The sequence below is a fragment of the Lissotriton helveticus genome, chromosome 1_1, assembly GCF_964261635.1.
Source record: "Lissotriton helveticus chromosome 1_1, aLisHel1.1, whole genome shotgun sequence".
NCBI lineage: Eukaryota > Metazoa > Chordata > Amphibia > Caudata > Salamandridae > Lissotriton > Lissotriton helveticus.
The window spans coordinates 341,793,015-341,805,178 of NC_136057.1; the positions used below are offsets into that span (position 1 = coordinate 341,793,015).

The 12,164-nt window shown below is 46.7% G+C and overlaps 1 protein-coding gene across 1 annotated transcript in view; it reads right to left on the bottom strand.

The window, feature by feature from the left end:
* Positions 1–725: 725 nt before the first annotated feature.
* Positions 726–12,164, bottom strand: part of LOC144807632 (protein mono-ADP-ribosyltransferase PARP12-like) — a 315,778-nt gene continuing 304,339 nt past the window's right edge. The window contains exon 12 of the mRNA XM_078673255.1: positions 726–2,878. Within this exon, the coding sequence (XP_078529381.1) occupies positions 2,568–2,878 (311 nt within the window). The 3' untranslated portion in view covers positions 726–2,567. The remainder of the gene's footprint in view (positions 2,879–12,164) is intronic.

Consider the following 12,164-nt stretch of genomic DNA (forward strand, 5'->3'; position numbering starts at 1 on the left):
AAAGAATGTACACCACCACATGATGTAATTTAAAAAATGTGTTTTCTGAGTTAACGGTTTTCAAACATGACACAAACTGTTGTTCTGGCCCAAAAGACACAATACTGAAACAACATCTGTGACATTGCGGACCAAACGTAATAAAAAGTATTCTGTCCACAAATGGCACAGCAATATCCGACTACACGTGAAAAAAAATACATATTTACATGATCAATTCAGATTTCGAATTTCGATGGTTTGAGGCAAGTTCTGAAGTCACAAGTCTTCTGAAGTTGGTGTTGTTTTCTCAACACTGCAAATTCTGGAAAAGCAGTGTCCTGTTGATATCTTAAAAAGTTTCTGAGTCATAATTGTGCAGATGCTTCTTAACCTGATGGCTGAAAGTAGATTGTAAAGATGGAGGCTATTTAGAGGGTCAACCCCATCATGGGCCATACTGACTGCAATCAGTCTTAACACCCCAAAACCTCATAGTACCGAGATGCTTTTCCAAAGCCACTACTGGAAAAAATTGCAGTATTTATCACAGTTTCACTTGGAAATGGTGGTTTGCTTCCTGCTAAAATAGAAATTAAAGAAAGAAAAAAAAATGAAAGTTCTGATCTTGAAACTAAACAGTGCCAGTTACAGTCTGTGAGCATTTCCATTAGTTTACACTTCTTTACAATGTGTGCACATTCTCACCTCCCAATAAGCAACTAGACAAAAATGAGGTGCAGTAATTTTCAGTTAAATTACTTTATTAACAATTTATCAAGATAAATTTGGATTTTTTCAGCATCACACTCCAGCACAAATAGATTCTTTACAGTATCACCTAATGGAGGTGGATATATTCCCCACATACAGTCTTTCAGATTTATAGGTATTTTGGTGTCATTAGTAGCTCTGCTTTCCTGACAAATCTATTGGGAAACAAATGTTTTTCCAACAGTTTTACTCAAAATATTAAACCTTATGTAACTGTGCAAATATGCACACACTTATTACATGTTATGTGCAATATAGCGGTTTTGTCTTATGCCCAATCTCTCATAGCACTTTAAAAAACTGCAAACTTCGAGAACATAATTGTTCTAAAGAACATCTAAACCTTGTGATCCATCATGCTCTCCTCGAGAAGTCAAAATTACCCCTACTAATGAGGTAGTTTATGGAAAACACAGGTTCAATTTGCCTATTTCAACCATACTATAAAGAGAGATTCAGATGTCCTTTTAAAAGACCAAGAAAACAGGATTCATAATGTATAAAAGATGGCACAACTTGTTGCTCCCATTATTAAAGTGACTGCTTTTGATCTCGATTTGAATTTGGATGGCTCCAGGGATCTTTGCGGTTGTCTCTGGTTAAGTCTAAGAAAGACGGAACAAAGATGAAGGAAGACAGTAAACAATATGAGGCTGGAAGTCCTACTCTTTGAGTGATTTCATGATAGTCTGAAATTTCAATCCAAAAGTCAGGCTCAACGTCACATGTGAACTTAAAAAATGTAGTACATACTACCTTAATTGCATGTGTCACTGGCCTCAAAATTTGATATGGGAAGGCTCAGGAGTATAAAACAAATGAGTAATCTGAAATAGCTGACCAGAGAAGGCAGTTATATCCCAATTAATAGCAATTAAAACATGCCACAGCCCACAAGTGTGTATCTTTTTCATTCTCACTACTTCAACGTATGAGAGCCATCTGGTGGATCCCAGGCCAGAACAGTGCGGAGGTCAAACCAAAATAAAAAATTTAAAAGCCAGGTTGAGCTCTTGGGATCATCTATCTGGCTGACATCCCCTTTGAGAAAGCAAACGTTTAATGTAGATAATTGTAAGCAAGATCCAGGAAGCAGATCTGGGTAAATACAGTGCACAAAAAACACAAAATAAAAATAAAAACCACATCGACATCTTCACTGAAAGAAGAATTGTAGTAAAAACTAAAATCTCATATCTCAGTGTTTAACCAGCTTTCTAGCTCTATTTGGAGTGTTAGATCAACTCTGCAGTGAAGATGGGCTACATTTTTAAGTTAAATGTTCACAAGAACTGGACAGGTTTTTGTGAAGAGCAGTTCTAACTAGTTTAGAGATCAACAGTTGTGGTGATAACTACTGAAATTATCTATCTAATGATTACCCACTGCAAATGCTAAAAATAATGGTAGTTTATGGTAGTTTATATTGGGGATAAACTCTTCAACATTGCTAAAAGTGAAGGCTTTTCAAAGGCATGAGAGCAGTTGCTCGGTGAAAGCGTTCTGGCTATGCAACACCTTATAACTTTGAGGTGGAGAAATACATAGCTATTGAAGATATTTTTTAAAAGACTTTTCTAAATATTGCAGAAATTTATCAGATGAATTAGGTGTTCAGAAATCAAATCGTTGCTTTCTCTTCACAGGTTAGAATATTTTGTAACAAGATTCTTTTCAAAGACTGCAAGGTACCTACAGGACTAATTGTTTCCCTGACAGCAAATTTCCAAGCTTGCGGAGTAACATGCTGCATCACTGGTGTGTTGCAACCTCGAAGAGCTGCATTCAAAGGAATTCATCCCTCTGCAAGCTTATCAGTTGAGGCCACTCCGCATACTACCCCAGTTATTTAATGCAGAGGGCTTATCCGTATACTTGATCAGGTACTCTGGATATATTTGGTGCCTCTCAAACACCACAAAGATGGAAGGATTGGACTCGCTGTCCACACAGCTGTTGTAGGTGCTGGTCGTCTGAGAGATTTTGTTAGGTGGGCGGAGGTAGCTAGCATCTCCCCTGACGAAGTCACCCACCAGGACCCGGGCAACAAACATTATTCGGGTGTCCGTGTTGGTGAGCTTGCTGTACTTGTGAGAATATGAGGCATCCCTCGCAAAGTAACTTCCTGCAGTGATAGAAAAGGAGAATTTTTTGTTTCTGCTATGTGTTCAAGACAGAAAATCTGTTAACTTTTATTTTGACAATATGTTTCCACTTAGCTCTGGTTTCAGACAAAGAAAGGTTTTGAAAAATTCTATATTACTGGTTCGCATGAAAACACAACATACTTTACGTTACAAACAGCGAGTAAACCAGTGATACGAAATTCCAGTTAACTCCCGTCATAAAGGATGCAAATTGAGCTTTTTAAATTTGTATTTCTTGTCACCATCCAGAAACTCTAAACATGAAATAATAAACCGAAAGGGTAATTTAAGCTGACAAAAGTAAACAATACTTAAGTTATCACAAATAAAGCAAGAGACTCTGGTGCAAAACCTAAATTTATGCAAATATAAAAAAAAATCAAATACATTTCCATAAAATTCAAAACAAAAACATTAATATAACCAAAACGCATGTAACCACTGTTTGCAATTAACCAGAAAAATTATCAATAAAGTGATGGTGGTCCTTTGTGATATGGTGACCGTCCAATAATTGTCTGAGATGCATTTACCTCCTAGATTTCAGCATCAAGGGGAACAGTGGTTTTAGTCGGGAATATCGAATAGGGAATAGAAATTTAAGTGTGGCCAAAATATCGAGGATGACAATATTGAGGAGGTAAGTGAATGCAAGTATAGATTTACTATTATTAACACCTACCTAACACTTTGAAGATATGTATATCATCAAAGTACATGTATGTGGGGTTATGCATAGCAAACCTAGACTTGCCAGTCGACATTTCTGTCCTTGGCATTTTGGCTCTAGCACTTACATTTCTTATTTGATATTTTCTATCTCCACCAGAATGGTGGTCCCATGAGAGAAACAACGGCTCATTCTGATTCCGTTAGAAAACAGCTTGTCAGACCTCACACCTCCAAGTATAAGAGGATGTAGCCTTATGGTTAGAGCAGTCGACCTCGAAGCTGGGGAACCCGGTTCGAGGCTTGGCAACAACGCTCAATATCTTGTGATTCTGGACAAATTATTAACAAAAAGGAATGTGTTTTTCTGTAATGAAACTGGTGCTCATGAAAAAGCGCTCTGATACCCGATGTCTCGGGTCTAGTTCGCGCTATATAAAACTCTATATGAAGAAAAAAAAAAGGAACGGTATAAGCCGACTGTCCAGTCAAATATCTGCTTTTATGAAAAAAGGAGTATTTTAATGGAAACCAAGCATAGAAACAACGCACTAAATAATTCCCACTGTCTATTAAAGTCAGGCGGAATCCCAGAGTCCTTCTTTCACTTCTAGTGGGGTTAGTTATTCCCCATTCAAAAATGGAGGAGACTTCCAGATGTGACCCACGCTTAGTGTGTCTTTAAGAGTTAATATAAGCTGTGCTAGGTGCTAAATTCAAGCAAAATGGGGTTGTCGACTTCAGCTTGCAGCTCTAGCTTTCACGGTAGCCCCTCTTGGCACAAAGGGGTCAAAAACTTCAGCTTGCACATGGAAGATGTTTTTTTTATTTATGGTGCCTCTCAGCCACGCGGAGGTTTCACACTTCAACTCTGTGACAGGCGATGGCCCTAGCTTTACGGTGGCCCCTACCTGGCCCACAGGAGTCACTGGCATCCAGGGTAACAGCTTTAGCTTCATGGTGGCCCCTACTCCTGGCACACAGGGGTTGCTGATCTCAGCTCTCACAAGGGAGATGGCCCTAGCTTCCGCAAGAATAGACACACTTTCTTGCACCAGACCAGGAGGCTCATACTTTGCTCGCTGAGTTGACTCAACGACCCCTGAGCCTCACTCCTCTCAGGCACTCTCCTCCCCACAGGATCCACTGGCCTTGGCAGGCAGGCAGAAGGCTGGTGTTCCAGGCTCAGCACAAGTGATCTTGACTGCTTAGGTATCAGCCACTCGACGAGCAGGAAGACTAGCATGTCTTGGTCCCTAGTCCTGGTTGCAGCAGTTAGAAGTATTGGTGATATTCTCTGTATGGTGCCACAACCTCTCTAATGTTATCCAACATCCGGTTAGGGTAGTAGCCCTCTACCATTATGAAGGTAGCAGTTAGTGCACCACTACCAGGATGACAGTGGATCTAGATATCCATGCTGCTGGGGCACTTAAGGCAGGGGTGCATGCCAGTCACCATGCAGGGCGAAGCTCCATTCCAACACAGCTTGTTTTCTATTCTACATTCATTTCTCCATACAGAGGTACCCCAGCATGCTGGACGTAGCAGTGTAAAAGGGCAAATACATTTGTGTGCTTTGAAAGTCTTCAGTGCATATTTCAGTGGCTTTAGTTAAAGGTGTGATAAGGAATGTGCCACGTTAGTTCGCATGCGTTTACCATGCATGCCATTACAACGCGGTTGTTACAACAACCGCGTTGTTACCTCACATACCATTACAACACAGAGCTGAAGAACGGCTTGCTCTAGGGGTGGCGCTGGATTAGTATAATTTACTATTACAACTCCAGTTTGAGGCAACAGTAGGAAAGGTGTTGGATTTTAAATGAAACACCTTCTGCACCCTACAGCAAGTCGTTGTTTCGACTTGCGCTGTAATGGCATGCCTTGTAACATTGCAGTTGTTGCAACGACCACATTGTAATGGCATGTGCGGTAAAGAACAAGTTACTTACCTTCGGTAACGATATATCTGTAAGAAACAGTAGTTAGTATTAGATTCCTTACCTTAGAATATCCTCAGGCGTCAGACTGGATCCGGAAATTTTTGCGTAGCAGTACCCTTGCGCGTCGGTAGGCGTCGTCTCGGCTCCGCGTCCGTCGTCGGCGTCGTGGGCGCCGTGAAGACGTCGTCCGAGTACTTAGACGCCGCCTCAGCGCGTTGACGTCAGTTCTTAGACACAGCTTTTCCGCGCCAGAAACGCAGAGCCATGTTAAAAACCAACACTGGTGCCATTGAAACTAGGGCCCTGAAAGGGGATGACCTTAACCCTAGTTATCGGTTCGCAGAACGGGGAGGATGGGCGGGGCGGTAAGGAATTTAATACTAACTACTGTTTCTTACAGATATATCGTTACCAAAGGTAAGTAACTTGTTCATCTGAAAGAAACAGGTTGTAAATGTAAATATAAATGTATTGCGACTTATATAGCGCACGTATCACCCGAAGGCATCAAGGCGCTTGCCTTGGGAACCCGTCCTGGTTTTTCCCTGTGAGATAACCCCTACTGGGTATCCCCAGGGTGAAAGCCAGGCATCCCGCAGCGGGTGGGCCGCCGTAGTGGAGATTAAGCAACTATTGCCCAGAGTTGCAGCGTGGGACCCCATGATTAGAATAGGCACCGAGGCGAGAATTATCGAGTCCGTGGACATTTTTGGGCTCAGGACCCGGCCGCGTCGGGAATTTAACCCTGGTCCCGGGCCAGACCTCTGCATCAGGGTCTGCCGCTCTAATCAGTGAGCCACACTCCTCCACTTTAGTATTAGATTCCTGACCTTAGAATAGATACCCCAGCAATACCAACCCCGGTGGTGGGTCTGCGAACCAATAATCACACCAGAAAGTCATGGAGGACGGAACGGCCAAAGAAGCCATCCCTCCGGACTTGGCTGTCCAGGCAGTAGTGTCTTGCGAACGTGTGCAGCGAGGCCCACATAGCTGCCTGACAGATGTCCTGCAAGGGGACTCCCCGGCCCAGGGCAGTAGTAGCCACCATGGCCCGAGTGGAATGGGCCCTCAGCCCAACAGGAGGCTCCTTTTCCGCCAAGGAGTAACAAGCCTTGATACACAAGACGACCCACCGAGAGATGGTCCTCTTGTGCACCGTCCGCCCCTTCTTAGCGCCCATGTAACCAACAAAGAGTTGGTCATCCACCCGGAACTGGCGTGTGCGATCTAGATAGAACGAAATCCCACGTTTTGGGTCCAGACGGTGATAGACGGCCCGATATGGAAGCCCGTGACAACCTTGGGCAGGAAAGAGGGTTTAGTCCGCAACACAACCTTGTCCGGATGGACAGAAAGAAAAGGGGGATTTGGAAGAAAGAGCCTGGAGCTCACTCACTCTCCTGGCAGAGGTGATGGCAACCAGGAAAGCAGTCTTCAGAGTAAGAAGGCGGAGAGGACAGTTGTGAAGTGGCTCAAAGGGAGCACACATCAGAAAGGTAAGGACAAGGTTCAAGTCCCACTGCGGCATCACAAACTGAACAGGAGGGAACATGTGCGTGATGCCCTTCAGAAAACGAGATACAAATGGGGACTTGAACAAAGAAGGTTGATCAGGCAGCCTTAGAAAGGCTGAAAGGGCAGAAAGGTAGCCCTAGATAGTGCCCAGAGCAGAGCCCTGCTGGGCAAGAGAAAGAAGGAAGAGAAGAAGCTCAGAAAGAGGGGCAGAGTTAGGATTCACAGCCTTTGCTGTGCACCATGCCACAAATTTGTTCCACCTACAGGCGTATACCGACTTTGTGGAGGGACGCCTGGCTGCCAGAATAACAGTACAGACTTCAGGAGGCAAGTCAAATGGCCTCAACTGTCGCCGCTCAATCTCCAAGCATGGAGGTGGAGACTGGACAGGTTCGGGTGGAGGACCGTCCCCTGCTGCTGCGACAGAAGGTCCTCCTGAAGAGGCAGACTAACCGGGGGATCGACTGACATACTGAGTAGCTCGGGATACCAGTACCTTCGTGCCCAGTCCGGAGCCACAAGGATGACTTGGGCCCAGTCGCGTTTGATCTTCTTCAGCACTCTGGGCAGAAGTGGTATAGGCGGAAAGGCGTATAACAGACCGCAACTTCACTTGCGACGAAAGGCGTCTCCGAGCGAGTGCCGCCTTGGAAATTCCAACAAGCAGAACTGATGACATTGCGCGTTCTCTTCTGTGGCGAATAGATCTAACCAAGGCTCTCCCCATTGCAGAAAGAGGCCTTGCGCCACGTCTGAGTTCAGACGCCACTCGTGATCCATCATGCACCGACGGCTGAGTTCGTCCGCCCTGGCGTTCAGAGAACCTGCCAGGTGTTGAACCACCAGGGTCACGCCTTGATGTTCCAGCCACTGCCAGAGGTGCAGAGCATCCTGGCATAGGGTCCACGACCCCACCCTGCCCTGTTTGTTGCAGTACCACATGGCGGTGGTGTTGTCCGTGAACACCTGCACTACACTCCCCCGGACAGAGGGGAGGAATGCCTTCAGTGCTAGACGAATCGCCCGCAGCTCCAAAAGGTTGATATGGAGCCGGGACTCCACCGGAGACAAGAGGCCTCTATTCTCCGCCTCTCCCATGTGGCCTCCCCAGCCCTTGAGGGACACGTCCGTCACCACCACGTGCTCCGGTTGGGGAAGGGAGAGGGATCTGCCGCTGACCCAATCGTGGTCCGTGAGCCACCACTGTAGCTGTCTGGCAGTGCCCTCCGAGATCAGGACATGGTCGGACAGGTTGCCCTGATGCTGGGCCCACTGAAACCAGGTCCCATTGCAGAGCCCGGATCCGCAACCGGGCGTGATGCACCAGAAACATGCAGGAGGCCATCAGCCCCAGAAGCCGCAGCGTCAACCTGACCGAGACCCGGGATAAAGGCTGAAAGAGTGGAATCAGAGCCTGAATATCCCGAACCCGCTGTTCGGGAGGATAAACCCGAAACTGCGCCGAGTCGAGAACCGCTCCGATAAAGAGGAGCTTCTGAGAGGGGCACAGGTGTGACTTCGGCACATTGATGGAAAACCCCAGCTGGTGGAGGAGGTCTGCCGTCGTCTGGAGGTGGCTGACAACTGTCTGGGGCGAGCCCGCCTTCAACAACCAGTCGTCGAGGTAGGGGAAGACTTAAAACCCCTAACCTGCGCAGATGAGCTGCGACCACCGCCATCACCTTCGTGAACACCAGTGGGGCGCTGGTAAGGCCGAAGGGGAGCACGGTAAACTGAAAGTGCTCGTGGCCAACCGTGAACCGCAGGTAGCGCCGGTGGGCCGGCAGGACGGGGATGTGGAAATAGGCGTCCTGCAAGTCCAACGCTACCATCCAGTCTCCTGGGTCCAGGACAGCTAAAACCTGAGCCAGTGTCAGCATTTTGAACTTCTCCTTCCGGAGGAAGCCGTTGACGTTCCGTAGATCCAAGATAGGGCGTAGGCCCCCTTTGCCCTTCTTGGGTACCAGAAAGTAGTGGGAGTAGCAGCCACACCCTACTTCTGGCCCAGGAACGCGCTCAATGGCCCCCTTGGCCAAGAGGGCCGTAAATTCCTCCTGCAGAAGTCGCAAATGATCCCCCGATACGTGGTGGTATTGCGGTGGCATGGCTGGAGGGGTCGCCTCGAAGGGGAGGGAGTAGCACCTTCAGACGATTTGCAGCACCCACCTGTCCGACGTGACAGTGCGCCTGTGGATGAGGTGATGGCGAACCCTGCCCCCCACTGGCGTCACATGGGCCTGAAAGCACGGACTAGGAAGGTTTCGAGGCGGATGCTGCAGGGGAAGGTGTGGACTGGCCTCGCCATTGGTCCCGACCCCCGTCGTTGCCATCGCCCTGCCCAGTGAGTCGGTGGTAACCAGCCCACACCGGATGGAATACCGTGCCGCATCCCGGCCTTCCACAAGGGCCTGGCCGAGTTTAGCTCGTACCGCCATCGGGCATTCTGGCAGCACGTCCGCGACCGTGTCCCACAGGAGGACCAGTCCCAGACTCAGGGGGAGGGGAGGGGGGAGTCGGAAGAGCGATGACGTCTCTTCGACTTCTTGTCGGGAGGCGGCGTCTAAGTACTCCGGCGACATCATCACGGCGCCCACAACGCCGACAACGGACGCGGAGCCGCAGACGACGCATACCGACGCGCAAGGGTACTGCTACGCAAAAATTTCCGGATCCAGTCTGACGCCTGGGGATATTCTAAGGTAAGGAATCTAATACTAACCTGTTACTTTCAGATCCATGTTTACAGTGATCAGTCCTCTGCTGGTGATATAAGCTGCTAAAGAAACCATGGATATAGATAGTTTATGTCAGTGCTCATTTTTGCCATGTTCTTCAGTCATGAAAAACGACAGCAGTCGAACATGCAAAGCGTTTTTAAACAAAGTGTCTCTAGTACTTGTACTCTCTGTGTTGTGTTCCCCCAGTGACACTGTGCCCCTCGGACAGCCGTCCATTCTTGTACATGCCTCCGTTGGCTCCAACGCAATGATTCACTCTACGTAAAACCCGGATAAGAACAGCATGGATGACCATCAGTGAGCACTTTCCCTGCAGTGGCCCACACAAGATCAGCAGGAAAGGCAATTTGGCGATTTTCTCCTTGTAGCGTGCCATATAGGAAGAAAGCTGGAGATGAAGCATCAACAAACCATCTCAATCAGAAGTTCATGTCAGAAGCGGATATTGAAGCCAGGGAAAAAAGGCTCAAGTTCCTAATGATGATGCAAGTACGGGTAGGGTGCTCACAGAACAAGAATGCTATAGTAATATAGTGGTGACAATGGCAGCATTGAAAACAGCAGTAGGGCGTTAACAAACTGATGTGAACTTTTTTGCTTGTCGGTGCTTGCACTTTTGAAGCACTTGATGAGAGGGAGTGGCCCACCACCCCACTGCTCTCTTCTGCAACAGACCTACTACTACTGTTGCCGGAACCATAGATGGCCTTCAGATGTAAGGAATGCTGGTGGAGGGGATACAGGAAAATGACTGTTGGAAAGTGGGGTATGCCCTTTTCCACAATCAGCAGAATCCACTGGTCTGAAGATTTGGCCTCCCACACTTGCAGAAAAGAGGATGCCCATACTCTCGCCACCAACACATGCTCCTTCACAGCCAAACTATTACTGCTTCCCTGGGGGAAACAGCCTTTAGATCACATGCTTTACATCGCATGCCATTACCACGCGGTCGTTACAACGACCGCATTGTGACAACGCGAACCATTACATAACAAGTAATTTCAACGACTTGCTGTAGGTGGCGCGCTGGTGTTGGATCCAACACCTTCCCTGCTTCCCTGCTGTTGCACAAACTGGAGTAGGAATAGTAAACTATATTATACCTAAGTCAGCGCGCCCCCTTCAGCAAGTAGTTGAAACGACTTGCGATGTAATAGTTTGCATTGTAATGGCTTGCGATGTAAAGCATGCGTAGTTAAGGAATATATTCCTTCCCTGGTGGTGTGGCGTCCTTTGTCATGGCCTTTCTATTGCGTGACAAAGAGGTTGCGCTGCTGAGGACTGACCAGGGCTGACTGACACAGTTTGGTCTGGAATCGTCTGCCAAAAGGCCTAGACTTCCAAAAGGAATGAAAATCTCTGAAAGCTTGTACCCCTAGAGATCTTGCTGTGGCTCTGCCCTCTTTAAAATATGTCCAATTTCTGGCCAAGAGTATTTCTCTAATGAAAGACATATCTATCACTGTGTTTTCCACATCAGCTGAGAACCATGTGAAGCGCAGACAGGCATGCCTGTTTCAAAGCAACACAAACTCATTGCTATTGCGTTGCAGTATGCCATATCCATGCCCACTTTGATGTTTTGGTCGGAGGCGTCCTGTCCACCGCATATTCCCTTTGTAAAATAGTTTTAGAGGTCTTACAGCAAATTAGGAAAAACTATTGCTGCCATATCCCAAACAGCATGAAAGTATTGACCCGATAAGCATGCTGCATTTATGTAGGTAATCAGCCTCAGCAGCAAAATCCACCACCTTATTTAGGGCGAGGCCAACAGAGACAAAGAGGAGGCAATCGGTACGACAACCAACCATGGGAAATGACCACCAGGAGACAGTATTACAAGAACTAAGGCTGTCTCCTATCTTCAACCTGTCAGGTTGCACATTAACTCGAGCTGAAACATCGATATTGGAGAAAGGTCTTTCGGATGTACCATCGAGACCGACGGATTTTGTCAAAATAAAAATAGAGGCAATGGAGTTTTGCCGTAAATTTGGTTTAAAAACTTTCTTTACAGAAGACCTACTCCCAAGTTCCCTTGAGGTTACAGAATTTCGGAAGAAATCTGTGTTCTGCCCAATCCAATAAAATCCCTAAGGAGGTGCGGATTTTCGAAAAAACGGTGCTGTCGGCGATTTCCGACACAAAAAAAACAGGAAGTACGTCAAATACAACATTTCGAAGGTTCAAAAAGAAGCCATTGCCTGTTTGAAAAATGATACATCTCTAGTTGTCAAACAAGTGGATAAAGGGGGTTCAGTAGTCGTGTGGGACACCGTTAAATATACGGATGAAGTCATTAGACAACTTAATGACGTGAGTTGTTATAAGAAAGTTGCCAAAAATCCCACTTTGGAACTCCAAGGTCAACTCTTTGAGATCCT